General features: G+C 41.1%; 1 protein-coding gene across 1 annotated transcript in view; it reads right to left on the reverse strand.

The window, feature by feature from the left end:
• The window catches only part of kif1aa (kinesin family member 1Aa), a 42,074-nt gene that overhangs the window by 9,270 nt on the left and 7,022 nt on the right, over positions 1-25,782 (reverse strand). Inside the window, exons 2-37 of the mRNA XM_072439490.1 lie at positions 22,498-22,571; positions 21,913-22,095; positions 21,770-21,835; positions 21,522-21,700; positions 20,457-20,568; positions 20,305-20,382; positions 20,158-20,223; positions 20,059-20,076; positions 19,910-19,988; positions 19,270-19,348; positions 18,852-18,994; positions 16,091-16,224; positions 15,738-15,817; positions 15,474-15,549; positions 14,835-14,914; positions 14,569-14,675; positions 14,392-14,472; positions 14,127-14,307; positions 13,303-13,375; positions 12,855-12,945; positions 12,629-12,777; positions 12,264-12,442; positions 11,638-11,775; positions 9,996-10,298; positions 8,575-8,693; positions 7,596-7,681; positions 7,199-7,334; positions 6,902-7,052; positions 6,736-6,826; positions 6,553-6,671; positions 6,232-6,287; positions 4,242-4,350; positions 3,418-3,484; positions 3,239-3,323; positions 2,842-2,947; positions 1,408-1,434 (exon numbers count right to left, since the gene is read on the reverse strand). Of these exons, the coding sequence (XP_072295591.1) occupies positions 1,408-1,434; positions 2,842-2,947; positions 3,239-3,323; positions 3,418-3,484; positions 4,242-4,350; positions 6,232-6,287; positions 6,553-6,671; positions 6,736-6,826; positions 6,902-7,052; positions 7,199-7,334; positions 7,596-7,681; positions 8,575-8,693; positions 9,996-10,298; positions 11,638-11,775; positions 12,264-12,442; positions 12,629-12,777; positions 12,855-12,945; positions 13,303-13,375; positions 14,127-14,307; positions 14,392-14,472; positions 14,569-14,675; positions 14,835-14,914; positions 15,474-15,549; positions 15,738-15,817; positions 16,091-16,224; positions 18,852-18,994; positions 19,270-19,348; positions 19,910-19,988; positions 20,059-20,076; positions 20,158-20,223; positions 20,305-20,382; positions 20,457-20,568; positions 21,522-21,700; positions 21,770-21,835; positions 21,913-22,095; positions 22,498-22,571 (3,901 nt within the window). The remainder of the gene's footprint in view (positions 1-1,407; positions 1,435-2,841; positions 2,948-3,238; positions 3,324-3,417; positions 3,485-4,241; positions 4,351-6,231; positions 6,288-6,552; positions 6,672-6,735; positions 6,827-6,901; positions 7,053-7,198; positions 7,335-7,595; positions 7,682-8,574; positions 8,694-9,995; positions 10,299-11,637; positions 11,776-12,263; positions 12,443-12,628; positions 12,778-12,854; positions 12,946-13,302; positions 13,376-14,126; positions 14,308-14,391; positions 14,473-14,568; positions 14,676-14,834; positions 14,915-15,473; positions 15,550-15,737; positions 15,818-16,090; positions 16,225-18,851; positions 18,995-19,269; positions 19,349-19,909; positions 19,989-20,058; positions 20,077-20,157; positions 20,224-20,304; positions 20,383-20,456; positions 20,569-21,521; positions 21,701-21,769; positions 21,836-21,912; positions 22,096-22,497; positions 22,572-25,782) is intronic.

Here is a 25,782-nt window from a genome sequence, read left to right on the forward strand (position 1 = left end):
AGAGCTGGGACAGTGAAGTACCTATGATCCCTCTCCAAGGCAAAACTGCAGAAGACGAGGTCAGTAAAAGAATAAAAGAGTCAAGAAGTGAGTCGTGGTCATGCACTGTTCCCAAACAGTCAATCAATCTAGTCAGGTTTTGTGTTCACAGTTTCTCAGTTCAAATGTGCAGCAGCTGAATTAAATGCTAAACGTTGTACAAAGTCTCAAAAGTAGTGCATTTTACATTTGCTAATCAACCGACTTGTTTTCAAGCTAAAATGACCATCACGTTACAAATGTCTGACCGAAGGCAAAAGGCTTCAAATCTCGAAGAACACATAACACAAACACCTGTGGTTTTATGACATTAACTGATGCATTAAACATTTGTAAAAAGGAAACTATTCCCTAGAGTAACATCTACATTTGCCACTTTGTGTTTTATGGCCTTCTTAAATCTCGGAGCCAGGACTGAAGTCATGTCACTGGCTCCACATGTGACGGGACATTTGTTTTTTTGGAGTTTGGCAACACTTCAGGGCGGGACAAGCGAGACTTAAAAATATTCACAACATTGCAGCAATTTGACTCAGGGTGCTACTGGTGAGGTAATGCGCGGCTGGATTACTTTTTAATAGCAGTATTTGACAGAGTACAGTGCCAGGGCTGTACTGTAAATGATACAAGCTGTCGAGTGTTTCTGTTCATAAGCAGCGGCTGCTCAAAGAAAACTGTTTCTTAGAACAAGATGTGGAACATAAAAAGTAACTGAATGCAATAAAGTAATAACATGATCAAAATGTATCTTCCCATATCTATTACCACCTCGTGCTGCACGGACAAGCACTGATTTACATTGATTAAAAGAAGAATTTGACCTGAATTAAATCAGAATTATGAGTTCAAACACAATAAATATTTTAATTTGTTAAGCTACTGATTTATACAAAATCAATGTTCAGTTTCTATTAAAAAATCTTTCACAAAAAACACAATAACTACATCTTCTGATAAACCTCTGTCTCCCTCTAGTGGTCATATATTATATAACCGATCTGATTCAAGCGTTTCATTGTTTGGGTGCTTCTGTGGAGTATTTGGAGGGTTAAATGTAGTACTTTTGGTGATAGACTGTGGGACTGGCTCAACAACACCTCCACAACCTAAAGCTGCACATGAAGCCAGCCATGCACGCCCTCGTCTGTTATAGATCCAAACTTTGAGCTGGTACAGAGTCAGGACAGCAGGTACAGAGTCAGGACAGCAGCAGAGAACATGCAAAACCACAGCTCTCACTTCATGATGAGGAGCACAACACAAACAAATGAACAGAAAGGGGCAGGAAAGACGGGGAAATGGGTAAAGTGTGGTGACAAGATGAAGTTAGTGTGACTTGGAAGAGCCCAGGGAGGCAAAATAATATACCTAGGCATGTCCGAATCAAGAAACTGTCTGGAAAAGCAAAAACAACATTCAGTTAGAAACCCGTAAGATGTTATTAGGATCTTTTTATATTTTCAGGGTTAGCTTGCAGGGACGGGCACATGTCTGTCACCGTGGACAACAGCGAGCTTCAAAACAAATAAGCATTAATAGAGGGGTTAAAATCCTGGGGGAAGTTATGGTAAAAAGCAGGTTATTAAGCAGGGATACAGAGCATTCAGCCAATCAGAGTCTTCCTCTTTGCTTGTTTGCTTGTTTGCTTGTTTTCTTGTTTGTTTGTTTACAGGAACAGTATTTCTCCAGTTGGACCTGACGGTGGTTTGTTTGGTGTTTTTGTGAATGTCCAGTACAAACTGTTTTACATACATAATATTACAGTACATAATATTCTGACACAGTAGAACACCTTGTCCCGTAAGTGCCTTCGATACTTTATCAATCAAATTCTATGGTTGTTGATTGAGAGATGACAAAAGATAATTACATCTATAAAGTCACAACACTGCCCTCAACTGGCTGTTAACAGAATTACTATATATTATGTACATGAGCCACACACACATATATATATATATATATATATATATATATATATATATATATTTCATTTGGTGGGATGCAAATTATATATATAGTTAAAGTGATGTAAATGAATAACATCAATATTATGCCTTGCTTGACATAATATCAAGTTATGGTTCATACGCTATTTTAATTCAAGTGAGTGACTCGTGATTCATGGTATATTATTACGGCTAAACTTGATTATCATTATTTAATTGCATTGAATACAATTAAATGACTTGAGTGGGCGTGTTTTATAAAAATGACTTAGACTAGAGATAACAGAGCACACATGTAATATTGTGAAATGAAACATGACATGTGAGTGAGACAGAACAATGACAACATCAAAAGCCGTGAACATTAAGGAGGGTCGCACAGCCAGACATTAATTCAGACATTAATTCAGAAGCAACGTTTTCTCTTACTCAACATCTTTCCTTCTCTAAAACCTCGTTAAACAAAATTCAATTCCAGAGGGTTCGAAGCTTTGACCAGTTCATCCCATTGTGTCTTCTGTCACCATGGCAACGGTGATGTGGTGTGAGAGTATGTGAACAGACCGCTGCCCGTCTGATTGTGGGGAGTGAATGGATAACGCAGTTTAAATCAGCTTTGAACGGCCAAAAAGCAGATGTGTCAGTTCAATTGTCTGGGTTTTCTGCACTCGCCGATGTTAAATAGTTAGTTATGGTCCTTTTATGTACTATATAATAATTAATATATTAATAATGTCTATGTATCACAAAGGCCCTAAACAGGATGAACGTATCGTAATAAAACATGTAAGTCTAGTAAGTAAATAATAGTGTAATAAATTGGTCTGATTTAAAGAGAAATCAGTGTCCATACCTGTCCTCTGGCAGAGGTCGGACATATCCCGCAGACAAAATGTTCAAGGATAAAATATTGGGGTCCATGATTGTCTCGTCGGATTCTTGTGTGGTGCGAAGACGCCCTGAAAAACAATCAGGAAAGTATTTTACGGCTGAACATAAACCCTGACAGCAGAGTTTGATAAGATGTCAAATGCTCTGTTCTAAAATGACACAAAGATAAATGTTTTGTCCTTAATCTGCTCAATTTCAGCTGCAGTTTGTATTTTTTGTTCTATTTTACAATGATCCCAGAAACATTTCCACATTTAGCCACATTTACAAAATATAAAACATGCTTTAGCTGTTTCTACCATTTCAGTATCTAACATTCTAACCTAAACTGCTGCTAAAATGCTTAAACCTTGGCTCACCTACTACAAGTTCTCTGATATCTCTCCACTCGATGTCCCCGGTGGATTCGTGAACTATAGTGACAGCAATTCTTCTCTGGAGGCCCTGAAAATAACGGAAAAAACACAAGTAACATGAGAAACCTGTGTTTGAAATTACTTAACCATTTAAAGTCTGCTCAGCATGAGAGAAACAGAACCTGGTGCAGGAGGAACGTGCCGTGGCAGGGCATCCCGCCTCTGTGATCCACCACTGCAGGGATGTAACTGAGGACACACAAGTGTGAACAATACTTATATTAACATATACAATAAAACCATACTTTTCCATAGGGAGACATATCAGGAGCCGGGAACCCAATTCATGAGTTTATTTTTGTAAATGAGTATTGTGTTTTCTGCGCACTTAAAAGCCTTTAATTGTCTCAAAAACGCTCCAGAGCGCCTTATGTCTGGATTAATTCTGGTTGTGTTCATTGACCTCGAAGCCATTTTGTGTGGTACACGTTTTGTTTCTCTTATAGTGCGGAAAATATGGTACATTTTATGTTTCGCCCCCATAGAGTCTCACTTTGTGTCAAAATCAGACCACTGCCTGCCGTCTGCATTTCATAATAATAAAGTATTTTATCTCTCCAAACGCGGAAGTAAAAGCTGGCACAAAAATGAATGTATGTGACTATTAACGCTGTACCACAGGATTTGTGAGAACATACACACTTTACCTCAGCTTTGGTAATGATGCCATTTTATTCTATATTTGTATTTGTAGGTTGTAAGTTGTAGTAAGTGGTAATAGTTGACAGTAGTTGTTAGTTGACAGTGCATTTTGAACTTACTGAAGAGAACTACCAGTCTATAAAACGCCTCCTAACAGATAAAATAAATAAAATAAATAAAATAAATAAAATAAATAAAATAAATAAAATAAATAAAATAAATAAAATAAATAAAATAAGGAACATTAGTCAGTCCAAGCGTTTTTGGAACAGGCCTTTCGTCTTCATCTTTACTCGATACTCACTCTCCATTCGCCTCCAGCTCACAGATCTCAAAGAAAACCATGAGGTCGTATTTGCTGTGACAGGGTCCAGCCTGAGGTCGGGTCAGTGCAGACAGTTTTGTGGCCGGGACTGAAATGAAACAACGATAACACAAAGTCAGAGCGTTAAAGGGTTTGGACGGGCACAGGCCGGCCACGTGAAACCAGGTCTAACCTACAGAGGGACGGGAAAGGGAAGAAGAGAGGATCGTAACATGATATATGCTGCATTTATAGAGAGCACCCATTATATCACCAGGGGAAAGGGAGAGTCAGGGAAAATAGCCAGATAGACCCTTAAAGAAGAGGTTGGCTGTGGCTCAAATTGAAGTAACTTAGGGCCAGAAGTACTCAGCAAGTTTGGTTGTGATAAAAATCAAAATAGCATTAACATTTCAGGGTGCGGCTGGACAGTTCTCTTTGCATTTGTAGATCTGGCCCTAAATATTTAAAATATGATGATGATGATGATGATGCAGTACCAATATCAATCACTCAATAATAGACACATTATGAATAAAGTAATCAAGTCAACAATAGGCTACACACAGACCATGGTGACTGTAAAGTATGTAAAGCAGAGAATGTTGTGTACAGTGTACGTTTAGAGGAATACAAAGAAGGAATTGCAAGGAATCCACCACTCGAGTTGAAGGTCACACACAGGGGCCAATCCAAGTACACGATCCTGGTTCATATGTCCTTTTATACAACATATTTACTACAGTACAGCGTTTTGAAGGTACTTGTAGTAAATGATGCAGTTGTAACTATACGAGCGATGGCGACGATGTCACGTCTGCGGCAGCGCTGTGGCGATCGCGGCTGTGGCACAGACACAGGGGGCTTGGGCTAAACTGTTTTTAGGGGATCGTTTACGTTCAAATTAATTTCAGTGTCAGTGTAATAAGTCACAAAGTCACATGAGCCTCGATCCGACTGTACGATCAACAACGGCCCTTGAATTATTAATACATACTAACGATCGAACATAACGGCATTATACGACTCAATCTGGCAAAATGAAAGTGGGAAACTCTGCTCCAATTCAAACTAGCAGGTTATGTTCGAGTCCTGATTGCTGTATTTTAGATCGGTTTAGATGCTTGTTTTGTTTTAACATTTCACATGTTTTTGCTCATTGTACTTTTCCTTACAACAAGAATAATACTGGGTTCATACGAGGCCGACTTTAACGTTTTTCCTTTGTATTTTTTGGGCACAATCGCAGAGACAAAGTGTGACATACTCTGGTCATACACTGCAAATAACAGACGGTGCTCTTGCCGCGCTGCCTTGAAGAAAACACCAACAGCGATCGCTCGTATTCCACGACTAAGTGATTCAGTGACATTCTTGTTTTTTTAGAATCTAATTGTGTCTGTAATAGAGCCAGAACAGGGGCTTCTGTTTGTAAAAGTAACATCCCCATTCCATTGTATTGTAAGGTAAAGAAGAGTTTGAGCTCCATTCCATTATTGAGCTGCATAAAGTGTTGCGGCTTTGGCTAAAACTGTAATAATACAATTACATTTTAACTGTACACTTAGCGCGATATAAATAGAAGACTTAGTTTGATATAAAAAGACAATAATTCCCCAGAACCTGTTGGATGTGACTTGTTCAAAAACCAACCGGGCGTCTGCGCTTTAATAACTGAGCAGATAGAGATGGGCGGAGCCGGGAGCTGGGCCCGTTCCTGAGCTTCTATGATGAAAGAAGCAGCGAGGCCGGCGGCCGAAAGGGCGTGTCCAGACAAAGAGTCCACTAAGGCCCCGTTCAACACGTCCGGGACCAGGTACCGGATCAAGTCCAGGGTTTTCTCCCGGTCCGGGAAGGTCTCAGAGTCTGCTGCTCGCACCCAACAACATGAAGCTGTGACATGACTTGTAGCAGGACAGTGACATACAAACATTCAAATATACATTCAAACACGTGAAGGAGGACGAGGCAGAGCAACGGAGCCACGTACCGGGTTTAGAGAGAGGCATGACCCGAGGGAACTGTCTCCTGCAGGGCCGGAGCGGGCTACGCACAAGACAAGGTGACATAACATTAGAAATCTGTTACATAAATGCATCTGTTAAACACAAAAGTAAAACAATGGCAGCGGTGTAAAGGTTAAATATTTGTACTTAATGATCTCGATCTCTAAAATATAAAAACTCAGGCCAGTAATAAAGTATATTGTCTAAAATGAGTAATAGCTAGATAGAATTAAACAAGCCTGACAAGCTCTGTAACTGTAAGAAAAACAGATTCCTCATTCATTCTTTGATTGTCATTTCACTACCTCATGACGTCTTTGCAGAGCGGGAGGAAAGGCTGCTTCTGGAAGTGTCCAAACACCTCAAACACGATGGGCTGAGCCTTGATGTAGTCAACAAACGATTTGGTGACTTCAACAGCGATCTACAGGGGGAAAATAACGTAATAAAAGGAAGTAATTAAGAGTAATTAATGTGTTTCGTCTTACATTCTGGACGTGGTAAAAGCCCAGAGGTGGACCGCGCCCTGCGTTCTTCAAGGGTTCAGTGGAAAAGGCCTCATCGTGGCGGTGGATGAAACTGTATTAGAGGATTAGAATATTAGAGTCTGAACTGTGCGTGGAGATGTTGAATCAGCCGTGTGGAAATGCTCACTTGAACTGGCAGAAGATGTCGGCGTACTCTGCAGAGATGCTGGAGGCCTGGAGCACCGTGACTCTGAACGTGAAGAGATTTCCAACCTGAAGATGTTCCAGACTGGCCTCCTCCAACTCGGGCTTCACAGAACTGTCCTCATCCGCATCCGCTGTGAGGGACAAAGACGACTGTCACTTTACAGAAAGACACATTTATTTACAACTTCATCTGTAATGATTTGAATGCTCGTTCAAATAGTGAATATTAACCAGACTCACAGACCGGATCCTTCTCTCACGTCTAAAATAAAATTACCCGCACATGTGTTGTTGTTCACTTCATCAGCCGAGGGCCCCAGCTCCGCGCTCTGGCCCTCGCCCTCCACAATACGCAGCTCCTCCTGGGACACGCCTTTAGAGGACAGTCCCGCAGAGCAGGACTCAGACTGGAACTGTAAAAGTTGATATTGCCATTGGCAGTGAACGAAAAACACAAACTAGGAACTTGCTTTAACGGACAGAACACAAAACAATGAATATTATGAATTGTAAAAAGTATAAACTGTGATAAAAGAAGAACATTGCATGGAAACAGAATATATAGATTTATATTATTTTTTTCTAACTTCATATCTTGATCAAGTTATTTAAAAGACAGGTCATGATAAATTCAAGTACAATCCCTGGAAATACTGTGAAATACTGTGAAGTACCTTCTCATATTGCTGGTCCTCAAATGAGATCTTGGCGGTGCCGGACTGCCTCACTCCAGAGCCGTAGTCCGGGGCCTCTTCATCGGCTGGAGGGAAACACAGAGCACCTTCACCTCACTCCCTCAAGAAGTCACACACAAGCTGCACTTTCACTGCACAACAACCAGACAGAACATTATGACCACTGACTGTACCACCACCGTGTCAGATGTTAATGTGATCATCATATTTGTGTCCTCCTTTGCTTTAGTCCGAGTTTAGAGCTACTCATGTGATGCCATGGTTGTTAGTATCCGATCTGCTGAGACTCCATTTCCCATGTGCCCCTTGTGTTTGTCATGTGCTCCCATGTTTGTTTTTGTGTGCCATGTGTTCCTGTGTCTCCGCCCCTCACCTGCCGTCTGTTACTTCCTGGATTTCCCAGTCTCCTCCCACCACACCTGCTGTCAGTCTTCTCATTACCTCAATTAGTTTCTCCTGCCACTTGTTTGTTCCTCACCAATCACCTGCTTCTCTGTGTGGATTTAAGTTCAGTCTCCCCTTTGTCCTGTGTCTGGTCGTCATTTGATGTCTGTCCAGAAGACTGCTAGTAACCCCTGCCCTGCCCTGCCCTGCCCCGCCCCGCCCCGCCCCGCCCCGCCCCGCCCCTGTTTTGTTTCCCTGCCTGTCTACCTGAGCTAAGTTTGCGCTTTCCAGTTTTGACCTTTTGGAATTTTGGATCCTAAGTGTTTTTTGACTTTTGTAGTTTTTGGGTCTTTTGTGTTTTTTAATTTTTTGAATTCTGAATCTTTTGATTTTTGAACATTTTTGAAATAAACTCTACTTTGCCTTTATTCGGACTGCTTTTGGGTTTTTGCCACAGGGACACCGGCTGAAAGAGAACCATGGTTATCATGGTTCTCTTTCAGCCGGTTTAACACTAAGCAGGTGGTCATGATGTTATGCCGGATGCCTGATAGTACAAGGCCTAAATCCTTACCTGATATGGCCTGCACTGCCACTCTCAGAAAGCCCTTGACGTCTCCTCTCTCGTTCACAATGGCGACGCGGTGAACCAGAGGAACCGGGTACAGCAGGTTACTCAGATAAACAAAGGCCCTGCAAAAACAGAGAAAAAACAGGGAAATAAATGAACATCAGCAGCAAATTTAAAACGTCACAATGTGGGATAAAACTGTATTATTACTGGTCTTGACAACAGAACATAGAGCAGCAAAGCAACAGAACAGAAGCTGGGACGGCTCTTGCGATGGCCATGGAAATACCCTTTACTATTGTTACTTTGGAGGTGCTTTACTCTCACTTTAATCTATTGTATTATCGAGACAATTGTGGTGACATGCAAATTAAAATATGCTTTAAGTGAGGCAAGAAGCTACACATTTATTGAACAGAAACCAGATCCGTATTTGCTGAATTGCTTTATTTAATTGCATGTTTTTAGTTTAATAAATTGTTATCAGGCCACGAATAATCAGCATTTCTTCATCTTTGTCATTCATGGACCAGTCAAGGACCAATCGTGTGGTAGAAGCCAAAAAACATTAACAAATGAAAAGTGTTAAAAAAAAGGGAACAAGGCTTATGACAAGATTGGTGAGGTGCAAATAAGGCATGCTCAGGACAAAAATGTGAACAAAAATACTTTGAAGAATTTTGGACTCAAAGGAACAAATGGAACAGAAATCATCACATGTTTCAGCCGTAATAAAAACTGCCAAAAGCTCCAGACGGGACAAAAAGCACATAAATCAAGGTGCACCATGTGACGGGCACTGAGCTTGTGCACTTGTCAAATTCATTAAAAAAAAAAAAGAAAAAATAGCTTGTGGTCTGGCATGCCTAAAAGAGACCACTGCAGTAGAAACCAGCTCTTTCAACGTGAGATTCTTGATCAAAAACACAATCATACAAATATATATAAATATTTAAAAGGTTTTGAAGGCGTAGTCATCAATAAGACATGTCAGCGCTTTTAAATGTGAACAGATTCTTCTTCTACACGTTTGTGACACACACACAAGCAGATGCTGCATCAACATTGCTTGGACTTTAATGGAAACAAGTGCCCAATGTAAATAAAGTGGTGGGTCTGAGCGCAAATGACACAAAGCATTATCTTTAAAATAACTTGAGAATAGTTATTTCTCCAGCTAAAATAAAAAATTGGGATCGGATCCACAATGAACAGGTCAGACTGACCAGACAAATGAGTGGAAGTGTCATGTGTGGATCATCCCAAGAATTATGAGCGAAAGGAACGTTTGTTAAACCACGTGACAAGTAATAAACAGCATCGCTAAGACCAAAAGAGACTCTAATGAATCTTAGATGAATACAGATTCCTTCCCGATGTGAAAGAGCTAGTTTCCCCTCAGCCTGCTCCGAGACCTCACCAACCTGCCCACTACACTGAACAAAGGCGCGCGGTCGTAAAAGGGGTCCAGGCCTTCGCAGGAGCTCCGGCACGCCCCTCTCTCCTCCTCATCCTCATCATCATCCAGCTCCAAGCACGAATCATCCAAAAATATGTCCTGGTCCAGGTCGTCCAGCGCCTCCAAATCGTCCTCCCCCTCCGTCCCCTCGGCCCCGCGCCCGTCCCGCTGTGCGTCGGCCAGCTCGGTGACCTCGGACGTGGACGGGGTGGGGGACGGGGTGGGGTCGCTCATGCGCTCGCTCATGCACGTGTTGAACAGAGGGTTTCTGGTGCAGCCACACACAGAACGGGGTTAGTACAAGTGAGAGGCAGAAGCGGCGGCGGCGCAGAGACGAGCTGGAGGCTGTGGACAGGTTAATCATGGACAACAAGCTGCGAACGAGCTCCTGGACTGAGCTGCAGAGACACGCCGCGACCGCCAACGATGGGACAGGCGATGTAAGACACAGGGTGATCAACTGTTGGTTCAGGTTGATGTGACAAAATTACATCTAAATTTGATTCGATTGCTGAAATGATCCGCTCTTCTGGTGAAATGGTCATATTATTGTGAGTGATTTATTGCTTCTGTGTTTAATGCAGCTTTATGCTAAACACAGACACTTTATGCTAAACACAGACACTTTTCCTCACAGCTTCTGTCAGGATGTGACTGAGTGACAGGAAGATTTAACCAATCCAAGTGTGAATTCTCAGAAGAAGCAGAAGTGGCTTTAGTTAATTCAATAAATATATCAAGTGTAACCAAAATTGTGATCTAGGCTTTAGGAGAATTGTGATATGAATTCTTTCCAACCTCTAGGTGCACTAGTGAATACAGTACTATATTTACATAGAATATTTGAAATGCAGGATGTGTCAAAATAAAGAGAGTTAAGACTGTATTTCTTTAAACGTGGAACACTTACAGCACAGTTCCCTGGCTGTGTTCTACTTGGAATGAGTGTTTAGTAGGATTTCTTTTTAGTTACAGGTCTTGGAAGGTTAAGTTTGAATATTATTGAGTCGGAACAAAGATCAAGAGATATTTTAAGGTCTTTCTGCATCACAATGAGCTGAATGAAAGGCTCAGAGGCTGTTACTGTTACATAATCACAGCTTGTGATTGAGTAGGAGAGATTAGGAGGCTGGACGCCAAAATGTGTACGGAAAAAAATCAGCAGATTTTGAGTGGGAGGCAAGAACAGAAATCCTTCAAAAATGTTTATTTCCTCTGTCAGGAATGAACCAACTGCAGGCCTCAAGTCACTGCTACAGTGAAGACTGGGGCGTCCCATGAATACAATATTGCAGTGAAAATGTATACATAAATACCCCCAAAATAAATTCAAAACCCCCCAAAAAAATCTCATCAAAATTCAAAATTCAATTAAATCAAATTAAAAATGCTCAAGACTCAAGTGTAAAATGAATAAGAATATACTAACTATAACTGGTTTAATCGTGATGGTAAAATAAGGCACTAGAGTGCAAACAAACTGATATTATTAAGCTTTGTATATATTTATAACAGAAAAATATATAGCAGTGTCATGATGAGACTGCACTATGGGGAACGCTCTGGGCTGGGACCCTCTCTCGTGTTTCCTGTGGTGTAGCATTTACCTCCCGACCAGCCTGAACCAGGGGAAGCGGTCATAAAAGGGGTCGCCTCCGGTCATCACGTTCTCCCCGTCCTCTGTGGAGCTGTTAGGCACTTCAGCCGCGCGATCGTACATGTCCCGCATCAAATCAAGCCTTTGTCTGGGATAAAAGGGAACAATTAGCATTTTAAAAAGCTAATTAGTGGTGTTATTGCAGAGTTTAATTAGAGCTCTTGTGCCTTTTCTTTCAATCTGACCCTCTCCTCTGCCTTTCTTTTTCTTTTCTCACACAACGAACCAAATCCTCTTCCAGCTCAAACCTCAGCGTATACTGTATCTACCCATAAACTCACTCTGTCTGAACACTCTAAATCTGACTGTATCCCCATAACATCCAACTTGAGCCTCTGATGTACTCGTTCCTAATCCTGTCTATCACTGTCATGACTAAAGAGAAGCTTAGCGTCTTCAACTGTACCACCAAAATGTATTTTAAAAGCATTTTTGTGATAGACTATTTACACAAGGCTCTCAAACACAATTATCTATGTTTAATTATAATCTACAAAAATAACATGCGATGATAGTGTAAATGTGAAGTCAGGATTTCACTCAGGACTACAGAAGGAATGTAAGATTTCCGTTCACCTGAGCTTCTCTAGAGTCCAATAGTGTGTGGCCCCGTTCTTCTGGTCCTGCACCTCCACCGCCACAATGGTGCGTGGGAACTGGCGCTTCTCTCGGTCAGCACTCGCCTCCGGGGGCAAGAAGTCCGGGGGCAGGGGCGAGTACAGCGAGTCGGTCAGCAGCACAAACTGAAACTGTACCTGAGAACATCAAAGCGTGCGCTGTTAGAAGCTGCGTTCAATTCAATACTGAGCATGATGTTTAGTGATGTTAGTGAAGAGGGGAACTTTGCAGATACAGATTGTGGGTAAAATCAGTCATTTAAGATTCCTTTCAAATACTGACATTATATACAGTGCAAGTGTAAGATTGACGTGATTTTGAACCTTTTTCTTGAGCTCCACACTTATAGCATTAGCTTCTTTCAGGAAAATGGCGTTGCCCCATAAGAGGTCGCGCAGAGACGTGAACTGGTAAGACCTCCACTTCCGAAAACTCCACAGGGCCAACTCTCTCTCCCGCTCGGTCCATTGCACTGAAAGGCCAAACCGTTATAATTGTTTAGCATTAACAATGATTTAATTTACAAAAATGTACTGCATCATTTTGAACCTTCTTCCTCTGGCTCCTCCTCCTCCTCAGCAACGTCTGGGAAGCAACGATCCACTTGCTTTTGAAGCGCCTCCAGTTTACTCTCATAATCCTTCATTCATAAAAGAATAAAAGTGACAATAAAGAACCATTAATTAAGTCATTTTGGTGTCTCAATTCCATAGGAACATAATAACTAAAGTAAATTACATACAAATCTCACTCCAATCCCATTACCAGATACAGTATAGCAATCTAGATGTGTCATACTATTATTTTCAAGTGTAAAATAGGATTCAAAAATTTTCTCAAGTTTTTTCAAGTGTTTATAGACAGAGCTGAAATGTTAACTGTCGTTCTGTGCTGTTGAAATGAGTAGACTTCAACCAAATACTGCTAAATACTATATGTTTTGCAATAAGAAATGGCAATACAGTCTAGTCTACTCTATGTATTGTAGAGACAGTACCAGTCTCTGTTGCTCCAGGAGGTTGTTGGCCTCCTCCCTCTCTCTGCGATACTGCTCCTCCAGCTCCTGCAGCCTAAAGACACAAATGCAGAGAATTCACATTAACTCCGCACGGCTCGCATCACCTCACAGCCATTTTCACTGACATTCAGAAATATCACTGTGTTTCAGAAGATGTCACAATATTATATTAGTTTAAATTGAGATACGAGGATCAGGCGCTCTGTCATTACAAAAAATGAAGTTGAATATTTGTGTGTGAGAGGACTGTGAGGTTCCACACGGACTATTTATTTATTTTATTTATTTTATTTATTTTATTTATTTTATTTATTTTATTTATTTTATTTATTTTATTTATTTTATTTATTTTATTTATTTTATTTATTTGACAGGGACAATGCATCATACATAGTTACAAACAAAGCTTGCAGCCGATGTGATGCACACAAAGTTTATAGCCAGAGCGCCACATGTGGACGGACTAAGCCTCTGTCAAAGGGACTAATCACTGGAACAGGACAATAAGAGCATGTCCATCACTGTCCACTTTAAAACTGCCCCTTGAACTGTGGATGAAGGACAACCAACTCTGTAAGCACTTTTAAGTACACTTTTATTGTTCTATATTGTTTTTTTGGTAATGTTTTGTAGTAATCATATGTGTTTCCTGCCTAGCAACAGATGTAAATGACAGATTTCCTATAACTGTTCATATCAAATCCATTAAATACCTAAGAGCCACTTCATCTCTTTTAATTGTGGCCATGTTTGCTGTAATTCTGTCTGTCAATGGTTGAGCGTGTGGAAATGATCATAATCACCTCTGCTCCATCTCTTGCTTCATGTCAATGCCCTGTTTGTCCAGCAGCTCCCTCTGAGCGAAGGCCCAGTCCACGGGCTCCGAGGGCGTCTCAGCGCAGGGCGTCCGCTCCCGCTCCGCACGCGCCTGCACCGGGTGGTTGAACCGGAAAACATGGCTCTTACCCAGAATAATGCGGTTTCCTAAAAAGATCGAAGGAATTGTTACTTATCCATGATGTCTTCCTGAATAATGGAGGTGTTTAAGTGAACGTTTAAGTGTCTGACCTGATCTGAGGACAGTGGTCTCGGTGACTAACTTCCCGTTCACGTAGATCTCGGCTCCTTCGCACGGCTCCAGTATCACAGCTGTGCACACGGACAGAGGCAGCGAAAGATTAATTTCCTGTCTGCGAACGCGCCGACCATTATGTGCCACGGTGAAACACAGACGGCTTATCTCACTTTCTCCGCCGGCGTCCGATGAGCTGGTGAAGGTGCAGTGCTCCTCTTTGATGAAGTGTCCGCTGAGAACGATGTCCTGACGGCTGTTGGCATCTTCACGCCCGACTCTGCAGGACGATGGGTGAAGACACAGTTTACAGCCAGAATGTGCTCCAACGTCTATTACATTTTGCATTTGCACGGAGGGGACAGCAGTGGTCAGGTGGTAGAGGAGCTGTCATGTGACCTGTGAAGGCTTTTATTTTCCATCTGTAAATGTGTCTCACCTGGTGATTCCGTCTTTGATGTAGTACAGGAGGCACTCAGACATCAGAGGGTCTTCATTCAAATTCACCAGATGTGGAGTCTGAGACAAACATACATTTCACTGTGGAGACCAAACACTAATATATAGATACCATATGTTATTTACTTCATAACATATGGCTCTACCGCACATATTTCACACGTCAGTGCACAAGAAAGTGAAATATCTCAAAGAACAAACCACAAACGATTAGAGATCATTATAATCATGCATCTCTCTCTCTCTCACTGCGTCTGAGTGTTTAAAGTCAGTGGGATGCTAAAGGCTAAGGCTAAAACTAACAACATTCAGTCTGGGAAGGATCGTCAGTGCGTTACACCCAAACCTCCAGCGGCGCCTTGGGAGCCTGGAGTGATCAGATAAAGGAGATGATAACTCCTGCAGTAGGAGGTGCATCAAAGCTCCAGGTAAAGGTTTCACCAAAGAGAGGACAGAGCACTGCAGAGCCACAAACCTCGTTGGGTGAAAAGAGCCCAACTGTGTCGATAAACACAGGCTCGGGTTTTCTAGGACTATCTGACGGCTTCGGGTCAAACGATTTCAAACATTAGAGTCAATATTCCATTTAACACATATAAAGACTCAAGAACTCGTGTACCTTTTTGGGGGAAAACACTCCAAGGGTCCCGCCATCTTCACGCATGGCGACGCCCATCTCTGCCAGCAAAGCCTCTCTGTTACAGGGAAACAGAACATTTACACACATTACATTATTGCATGTACATTTAGCTACTATTATTTGTTCAAGCCATAAGGGGATTAAACTATGAGCCGTAAGGGGATTAAACCCGATGCTACTTGACATGTTTTTCCTTCCACTGTGTTGTTTTTATAGTAGTAGTTATAGTTTATACTGCGTTACCTCTCCATTCTGATGGCTTCTGTTCTGCGGAGCTTCTCCTCCCAGGTTTCATTGAGCTCTGCAATGATTTTCTCAGTTTCCTGATGATAGAAAACAGTTTGGATGAAATGACTCAGAAAAGGGCAAATATCAGCAAATCTGGCAATATAGGTGTGGCAATAAATACAAGTATTCTTAGTAGCCATATATTATTCTTATTATTCTATATTTAACACAATTCTGAAATGATTAAACATAATACAGTTTGAATAACACAGGTTAAATGGTAACTGTGTGTGGGGGAAATGTATTTGTATTTGGGAACCACAGTCTTGAATGTGTTTTCCGTGTACTTTGTCCTCATTATACTTTACCTTCAGCCTCTCGATGGCCTCCTCGCTGCCGGGGCTGAACATGATGCGGTCGTGGAGGCTGGCGATGGACCCGGCTCGACTGGACAGGGCAGAGAGAGACGGCGAGGGGCTCATCCCGGTCATAGCATTGGTTACTGTGGAAAATCCCTTATTGTTATTGTTCTTGGAATCAGACACGTCTGTCAGAACAAGACGGGGAGACGAATGGATGATGGGAAAAGAGTCAAAAGAGTCAAATAAAAGGGGAGAAAGAAGAGAAAGAAGAGATGTGTCTTGAAACAAATCTAATTGACAGAGTGAAATTTGATCTAAGTGGAAACGAGCTCGGACGAAACATCAGCGGAAAAACGAAGAGAAGCAACTTAAAACATAAAACATCCAGTTTAGCCAGACTTTGACAACATGCAGACAACACAAGCAAAAGGCCAAATGCAGGACATAAACAATAGTTTAGTGAAGATTCTCTGCCTTTTTTCAAAATAACATCACAGAACTGAAGCAATTCATGATTAATACAAGAAATGGTTTTAATAAAAGTTTAATCTCAGACTAATGTATGTGATTCATTCTGTCCAAAAGTGCAATTGTGGTAAATTTTCTTTAATTTTTAGTGTGAGTTTACAAAAACTTTAGATTTGATTTAAGTTTCTATTTTCTCTGATTCAGCATTACTCAAAAAACAACAAAAATATGATTTAACTGCTGACATTTTTTATTCTATTTATTCTCAGCCAGCACCAAGTAAGATAATGCAAGAGTGGAATTATTATATACTTTTTAATATATACATATTTTATGTCTATTTATTTTAAATTTTGGCTCGTTATGACACTTACCAGGCTACGTTGTCTTCATGGGTTTCAGACATAAGGATTCTTTGTGGATTTGTAGGTCCTTCATTTTTACAGCAGTAGCTCAATTCTAATCAAAATATTATATCTTTTGAATTGGGAAAATGTCTCACTAAATCCTTTAAACCAGGAAGGAATCATTTGCCTGAAACCTTTAAGCCTCTGCCTGTTTTTACTGAAGTGACAGTGACAGTTTCACTGCCCGCACTGATTTATTGTCTGTTTTTAGCATTAGCCACAAACTGAATTGTGTAAATGGGAAACACAAAGTTGCTTTTGCATAATGTGTCTCCTTTGACTAAATGAATCTACATTATTGCATTTCTGTTTCGTTTCACTCTCCACTTTTTTGTGACAACAACCCAAAGATTATCCCTCGTGTTCCAGGCTTATCGTGACACCTTAAAAGCTACTTCATCAAACCAAGAGGTGCTGCTATGGCAACGCAGCGCAATAAAACGGGAAAATCCTATCACCGCCATCACTCTAGTACACGGACAACTGCCTGTCAAAAGAAATCCAATATTACAACCATCTCTGGGCAGCAAATTAAGTCATATGTTATGGGAAGACTGTAAAAGTTTAATGCTCCACAAAAGACCAATGATATGCAAGTTAATAAAGGTCTTTGCGTGCGTCATCACAGGTTTATGTGCTGTGGCGACCAACAGGGGGCGACACGGGCAAACAGAGCAGGTCATGCCAAAGGTCTGAGATGATTTAAATGATGGTGCAGTCTCATTATGTCTCTACAGCACCGAATTATAGCATCTAATCAGACAGGAAAGTGGAAAAGATGTTTGTTTCAGGTGTTCACTCTGAAACAGTTATAATGAATTAAACTAAAATGTACATATTTATACGTTTCAGAGCAATCCGTTTTCTTGACAGTAATGAGTCATTTTGATATTGTTTAGGTCTAGTTGTCTTTATAGCAGTTCTGGACTTTGGATTCAATAGAAGCCTCATACTGCTGCAACCATTATAATAATATAAAGATACAATATAAAACTGAAAACTTTGCACTTAAACAATACACATTTCCCTTTCCACAACTGAAAAAGGATTTAACGTTTAACTCTTAATAGTTAGAGATAATAATTCAATGTCTAATATAATAAAGGATTCTCAATATTGCCGTGCTGTTGAAAACAATTTACTGCCATAATAAGCTCATAATAATAAATGCAAAAGCAATAGCCAAAAAGCATGAGCCAAATACACACATTTCAAAACCTCCAGGTCAGCTCCAGTGCCTCGGAACGCTGGAGGAGTGAAGAGAGAGAGAGTGAAGAGAGAGAAGAGAGAGAAGGAGGACAAAGACATTCAGAGGCCAAGAAATGTCATGAAACAAGCCTCTTTTGTGTCGAGCTCTGCTACGCTCCTCAAGCACTCGACCGGGTTCATAGTCTGCAGTGGATGGATTCTACGGCAACTCAGAACTGCCAGTGAGGACTAAACGTTATTTTCAATTTCTATTTTAACAAGTACTTAGCTCATATCTATGTGTTGGCCTATTGACTATAGTAAGTCTGTTTAAGCTGGAACAAGTATTCTTAACGTACTAACACAAAAATTTATCAAAACAGCCTGAAATGAATGTTTACTCGACACTAGTCGTTCTGTAAGACTGAAATATAATATTATATCATGAGTTTATCCATTCATAACATCTATATAACGCTGCAGTGAGATTTAGTCAGATTTTTTTCTTTTAATATGCAATGGTAAATCAAAATATCCCAAATCAGATGGTTCTATTACCACATATTTACTCTTCTTTGTCGCGGTCTTGTACACATTTCTGGCACATACAAATCAATAAATGCTGATAATAAACAGGATTATCATTGGACCGTCAGTGTGAGATATGCAGGTGTATCTTCATGAGCGTTTGAACAGTGTCTTACTCTCGATGATGTCGCCCAGGCCCTGAGCGCAGAGCAGGTCCTTGAGGCGGGACACTTCCTCCTTCAGCTCTCGGACCAGGCGGTTGTTTGGATCCTCGTTGATGACGGCGTTACAGCGAATCTGTTTGGCACGGTCCGCATACCTGTGAAGTCCAGAGAACAAAGTGTCTTATTCTAGTGTGATTTCATGATGTTGGGAGCAACGTCAGTCATTTACTCATTTACTTGGCCACATATTGTTTAAATAAAATCAGTTGTACTGTTAATGCATTGTTCACTTCAGTTTACACGTGTTCTGATGGAGCTGGTGCCGTCTCTTCCTCCCACACACGAGCTCAAGTGTGAACGTGTGCTCTCCCTTTAGCTGGTTACATAACGCCACCTCATTATTGCACATTCATGAGCGTTTCCCCCGTACCTCAGCGTGCTCAGGGTTTCATCGTAGTTGATATCGGCCGGACTCAGAGCCGCCACCATCGCCGTTCGAGAATTTCCACCTGTCAAAATGCAAACATAATGGAACAGAGATGTTAGGGTTTAACCTCCACATGATCGTAATGAAACTGTTGATTTGAAGATATTACAAATTAAATAATCAAGATTAGAGGTGAGCAGAATGAACATTTAGCAATAAGAGCTCAATAAAAATGAAAATGGAAAGGATTTTTATTGTAGAAAAAGCTTCAGTTGTAGTCATCTGGACTCAGTTAGAAAAATTAGACGTTTAGACTCTCATCCAAGAGTCATTGTCAATAAAAGAATTTAGGTTGAGAACTCCGATATTTGTACTATTCTGTGGTAAGTCCAGCCCATTGGGCGGAGCCTTCCTGAAGTGGAAAGAGTTGTTTGTTTCAACAGAAACTCCCCCCTTGTATCTACCGAGCTTATTTAGACTTTTAACGGTATGTGCTAAAAAATCTGAATAAAAGGACAAGTACACTGCCAATCACTCACAGAGGACTGAACCCACAACCTCTTTGCTATGGGGCTGGAGCACTAAACACTCATTCATCACGTCCACCACAAAAGCTTTAGTGTTGATATTCATAAAAACTCACCGAGGTTCTCCCTGAGCAGCCAGGTCAGGACTGAGTCTCTGTACGGGATAAAGCTCTCCACTTTCTTCTTCTTCTTATTCTGTAGAAAACAACAAGCGTTAGATATTATTTTTGAAGTTATAGCAGTTCTATTCATAAAATGACCTTACCTTATTTAGCCCAGAGTCCTAAACAATAGAACAGATTTGTGTTTAATAAAATAACATGCTATTTACATTATATTTCATTCTAAGAGGACATAAACTTACCACTTCTGCCAAAGCTGAGATGACTTTTCCCAAAGTGGTGAGAGATTTGTTGATGTTTGCTCCTTCCTGTGAATAAGAAGGGAAATTATCCAAAAGAATAAAATGCAATAAGGCAATAATTTCAAGTCAGTGCAGATAAAGATGCACCTTAAGTCTTGTTCCTTTTGCACCCGTCGAGTCGGCTCGCTCACTGCCGGCCAAATCCACCAGACTGATCTTACTGACCTGAAGCACAGACAGACACATCAGGAGAGTGAAGGGATTAAGCAATATCTTACATCTACTCGCATATTTATTACCTTCTCAGATACATTCTCAGAGTCGGCTTCGTGGCGTCTCTGTGTGAAGATGATGTTGAAGACGGCGTGCGAGCGACTGCTGGTTTCATTCATGTTTGTGGCCGCCACCGTCCTGCAGAGCAACACAATATAACACAATATAACACGATATAACACAATGTAACACAATATAACACAAAATCACACAATATAACACAATATAACACAATAGAGCACGATATAACACGATATAACACGACATAACACGATATAACACAATATAACACGATATAACACAATATAACACGATATAACACGATATAACACAATATAACACGATATCACACAATATAACACAATATAACACGATATAACACAATATAACACAATATAACACAATATAACACGATATAACACGATATAACTCGATATAACACAATATAACACAATATAACATAATATAACACAATATAACACAATATAACACAATATAACATGATATAACACGATATAACTCTATATAACTCGATATAACACCATATAACACCATATAACTCGATATAACACAATATAGCACAATATAACAAAATATAACACACGAGTTGTTATATATATTATATGTTGTGTTGTTGTGATGAACCTGGTGACCCTGCACTTCACATGTGGGTGACGTGAAGGTGAAAATTGTATATGAGAATCTGCTGCTGAAGACTATGAAGTCAAATGTGTGGTTTATGGTTCATTTCTCTGGGTATATTTAGCCTTAAAGATGCATAGACCACTTTTCAAAACATGAAAGGAGAAAGTATTAAGTCTATTTAACTTGTGCCTTTGTCATAAATATTATAAAGTCAGGTTTTTTCCAGATTCAGACAGAAGTATCTTTTCTTAAACTCATTGTATTGGTGATATTGTTGGTTAAAATATTGTTTTTGTGCAGCTTTAACCTTCATTTCACCTGAAAAAAAAGGTTCTGCTTCCACTGTGCTGCTTTTTTCTGTATCAAAGCGATTTTGGAGCCAGATTCCGTTCAGATGTAAACGTGTAAATCCTTTCACAATAAAGCACAAGGGCGGAGCTCTGTACCTGGCCTTGTTGCCGGAGTCCATCAGGTCCTGGATGTCGTTGTAGGACGTGACGGCGAGTTTGGACAGGTCCTCCACGTACGGCCCCAGCAGCGGATGCTCCCGGACACGGAGATTCCCTTTGTTTTTGGGGTTCAAAAGGTCCCGCACGCGCTCACAGTAGATCTCCATGTAGCTCACCTGTGCAAAGTCAGATCAAGTAAGATCGAGCTACAAATGTCAGGCGATTTCAAATGAACGGGATTTAACCTCGACGGAGTAAGACACGCTGTTGTCTGTGTTTTCATTGATTTTGCGGAAAAGATCTTCACACATCTGGGAAGAGAAAAAGACACATTAAATAAACAATATTGTGAATCAGAATGTTGTGTGTGGGATGTCTTCAGTCTGACCAGTGGGATGATTCCTTGCTGGTCCTCCACGTCCTGCTTGCCCATCATGGTGTAGGACTTCCCTGATCCGGTCTGTCCGTAGGCGAAGATGCAGACGTTGTATCCTTCGAAGGCGTGAAGCAGCATCTCCTCCCCGATGTCTTTGTACACCAGCACCTGAGAGGCAAAGTTGACGTCCTCCGGCTGCGAGCACAGATCGATAATCACGTTATAAATCTGAACCGATGTCGTAAAGCTGACAAACTCAATACAAAAGAATGAGTCTACAATGATCGAGCAGAGCCGTTCGAACAACAGAGATGGATTCACTTCACCGGGAGACACCAGTAAATGAACATGTGTCATATGTTACATTGTGAGAAACGGGCAAGAGTTGCTTTTCGGTCCAATAATGAGCTAATTTAGTTAAACAAAGTCAAAGTTAGTGTTGTGATCATGCTTTATAGATATTCTCCCACACAAACAGAATGCTGTTTTGTCTGTACATTTACATTCACAGTATTAGTTGTCATTAATTGTCTTTTATGTGATCACAAAAAGACAGTGGGACATGCAGGTGGTTAAGGCTTCATTATGGGGCGTTACCGTAGTGTGGGACCAGTAGGAGTAATCAAAGTTGAAGCTCTTGTTGTCTTTGGCCTGTTTGGGGTTGACGATGGCTGAAAGACAAGAGACACAGGTCAGAGGGTCAGAGGGTCAGAGACACAGACACAGGGTCAGAGGGTCAGAGAGGGACAGAGGGTCAGAGAGTCAGAGGGTCAGAGGGTCAGAGGGACAGAGGGACAGAGGGTCAGAGGGACAGAGAGTCAGAGGGTCAGAGGGACAGAGGGTCAGAGGGTCAGAGGGACAGAGAGTCAGAGGGTCAGGGGGTCAGAGGGACAGAGAGTCAGAGGGTCAGAGGGACAGAGGGTCAGAGGGTCAGAGGGACAGGGGGTCAGAGGGTCAGAAGGTCAGAGGGTCAGAGGGTCAGAGGGACAGAGGGTCAGAGGGACTGAAGGTCAGAGGGACAGAAGGTCAGAGGGACGCCGTGCCACTGACGACAGGAAACGTCATGGTGGCGGCTCCAGCTCTGACGCGGCTGCAAAATGAAACGAGATGAAACAAACGTCCGTGATACCGATCTCGTCGACTGAACTATATTAGAAAGAAGATTGTTGAATAGTTTGGTTTATTTGAGGAATTGCACGATACGACACAGAGAGAATGAAAGAAGGTGGTTTATGTGCCACTAATAGATCTTCTGGCATAAATGATATAGTTTTGCCTTTATAACCTTGTTTTAATTTAAAACAAAGAAGAAGAAACAATATTCTCTCTCACTTTCTATTGTCAGAGCATCAGAAGTCTTAGAACACTTTGTTTTCTGTCACTTTAGGGCCTCGTGAAAAATCTCATTATCTCGTTGACTTTTTGCTTTGATGCGTGAATGTGAAAATCAATAAACTAATGAAGATAAAACGTTTCAGTGTCGAGCCGTATCATGGAAATCTACGAAAAGGAAGTGAACATGGAAACTGTAGTTATTTCAAATCGATCAGACTAAAATAACAGTGTTTCACGATGTAAAGCTGAGAAATAAAACTATTATGTGCGTGAGGAACGGCATGTGGTAATGTATGGAAATAAAACATGAATATAAAAGAAAACAGTACATTTTCCTCATTCGTTTGTGGTGAAAATGTATATAATTTTGCAGCTTCGATTTCATTTTTCAAAGATCTTTTAAAAGTATAAACCTGTAACATAGCAATGACATATCAACAGAGACAAGCGAGTGTTTACACAGTTACTACTTATTGTCCCTGTAGTGATACGTGTCTTCTGCATTTGTCCCATTTCTCTCCAGAGCTTGAGCTACATCCAACCAGTAATGTTCATGTAGATTCTATACATTCTTGGTACATTCCTGTTATTCATGGGCTTTATTTCTTAGTTGCTGTGGCCCTTAGTATTTAAGAAAAAAACTTTATGAATTATAGGCACATTCAAAACTAAAGCAAGACAATAGTTTAACATGAAGCCTGTGCTAAAGGATTCAGTGTCAATACGTTAAAAAAGGTGGATTTGGTGCGGCCGGACCTAAAAGCCAAAGATTGATCCAATAAAAACACATTTGTTGCCATACGATACAAGGTACTACTTGAATGAATACTACAGCAGGTCGTATTCCGTTGTGGTTTTACTGATGCCGAGTACAAAATGATTTCCTCTCTCTCTCTCTCGCTCAGAGGCTAATGCAGGTGTGGTCAATAAAGCAGGAAAGGGCCCCGAGCAAAGTGCACTCTGCAGTTAGTGTGTACACAATTATATTTCCTCTCTCATGGTGAAATATGGGCGCGTGTGTCCGAGCTGGTTTAGTGTTTCAGGTGATGACAATGAGCTGCGAGGCCCCTGTTGAAACGCTCTGGTGTGTCGGGGCCTTTGGCGGCGCTCCAGAAAGAAACAGTAAATAGAACACAGTTTACTCAAGGTGATGCTCTGTCTACACTGTGTTGTCTATTGTCTATTGTCTGTGTAAGTGTGTGTTTATTGGCACAGAATGACAATGCATATTTTTAAGCTAAATGTTTCTATGTCCGTTTTTTTGTTATGAGGAGGGAATTATGCAACAGAAGTGGGTAATACATCAAAATAAAAATATATTGTTGTGCAGAGATGTAAATTTGGAATATTAAGTATATGAGTTACAGTAAAAAAGCTACAAAAAGTGATGTTTCAAAATAAAAATAACTTTCAGATACAAGGATGATAATTCTGCAATGTGTTTTGACATTTTGATAGTTTGATCATTAAACCTCAACTTATATGTCAAAAAAACATATTGGATTGACATAATATCATCTGACCTTGTGTATGGTACTAGGCCAGTAATATATGTAATACTACTTCATGGCATAAATACTGTATGTCCTCCGTGTCCAGAAGCTAGACTCTCCTGTTACTAAACCACTCACAGCAGTGAAACAGTGAAAACCACAGCATTGAACATGTAGCACAAAATCCAAGGGCAGGAGATCGACTTAAGCACTTTTTACCTTATTCCACCCCGCCCACTTTTGCCTCTTTTTGCCTCAGATCGGCACTTTAGTTGTAATGGCGCTTCCGGTCGAGCAGGAAATACGTTCCCTTAAGTGGAGAACCAGGGAAAAGTCTCTAAAATATGCTGTAAATATGCTGTAAATATGCTGTAAATGTGCTGTAAATATGCTCTAATGTTCATGTGACCAACAAGTCAACAATGCACTGATTCCCTGGGCCCGAAAACTGATTTTTAGTCTGTGTAGAAGTTATTTTCTCTGGAGTTCAGCAGCTCTATGTTCACTAATACAAGCGGAAGAAGGATTATGCTCAGGCCAACTTCCAGAATAAGGTGATGGATCCATGGACTCGTCCAGGCTCAAATGAAGACATGAACCTCCTTCTTCCTGTGATGATACTGAATTTTTGATTTCCGTGTCTGTGGTTTATCATTGTGCATCTGTGAATATGATGAAGAGGGAAGTCGAAACGTGTCGTATCGTTTCTCCTTTTACCTTTTAAGTATTATTTTGTATTGAAAATGTCAGTCTGTTGTTTTTTAAATGATCATAACTGTATCGAGATTGGGATCAAGAATTGAGTATATTCATTAGTATTGGAATCTAGTTTGACATTTTAGCATCGAGACAACACTATTCCAGAGCAGGCAGGACGCACCCAGGCCCCGCCCCCCAGGCCCCGGCCCGCCCCGCCGGTCACACCCAGGCCCCGTCGGTCACACCCAGGCCCCGCCCCCCAGGCCCCGCCGGTCACACCCAGGCCCCGCCCCCCAGGCCCCGCCAGTCACACCCAGGCCCCGCCCCCCAGGCCCCGCCGGTCACACCCAGGCCC

This window comes from Eucyclogobius newberryi, unplaced genomic scaffold (genome assembly GCF_026437365.1).
Source record: "Eucyclogobius newberryi isolate DKJ021-1_F unplaced genomic scaffold, fEucNew1.0.hap1 SCAF_9, whole genome shotgun sequence".
Taxonomy (NCBI): domain Eukaryota; kingdom Metazoa; phylum Chordata; class Actinopteri; order Gobiiformes; family Gobiidae; genus Eucyclogobius; species Eucyclogobius newberryi.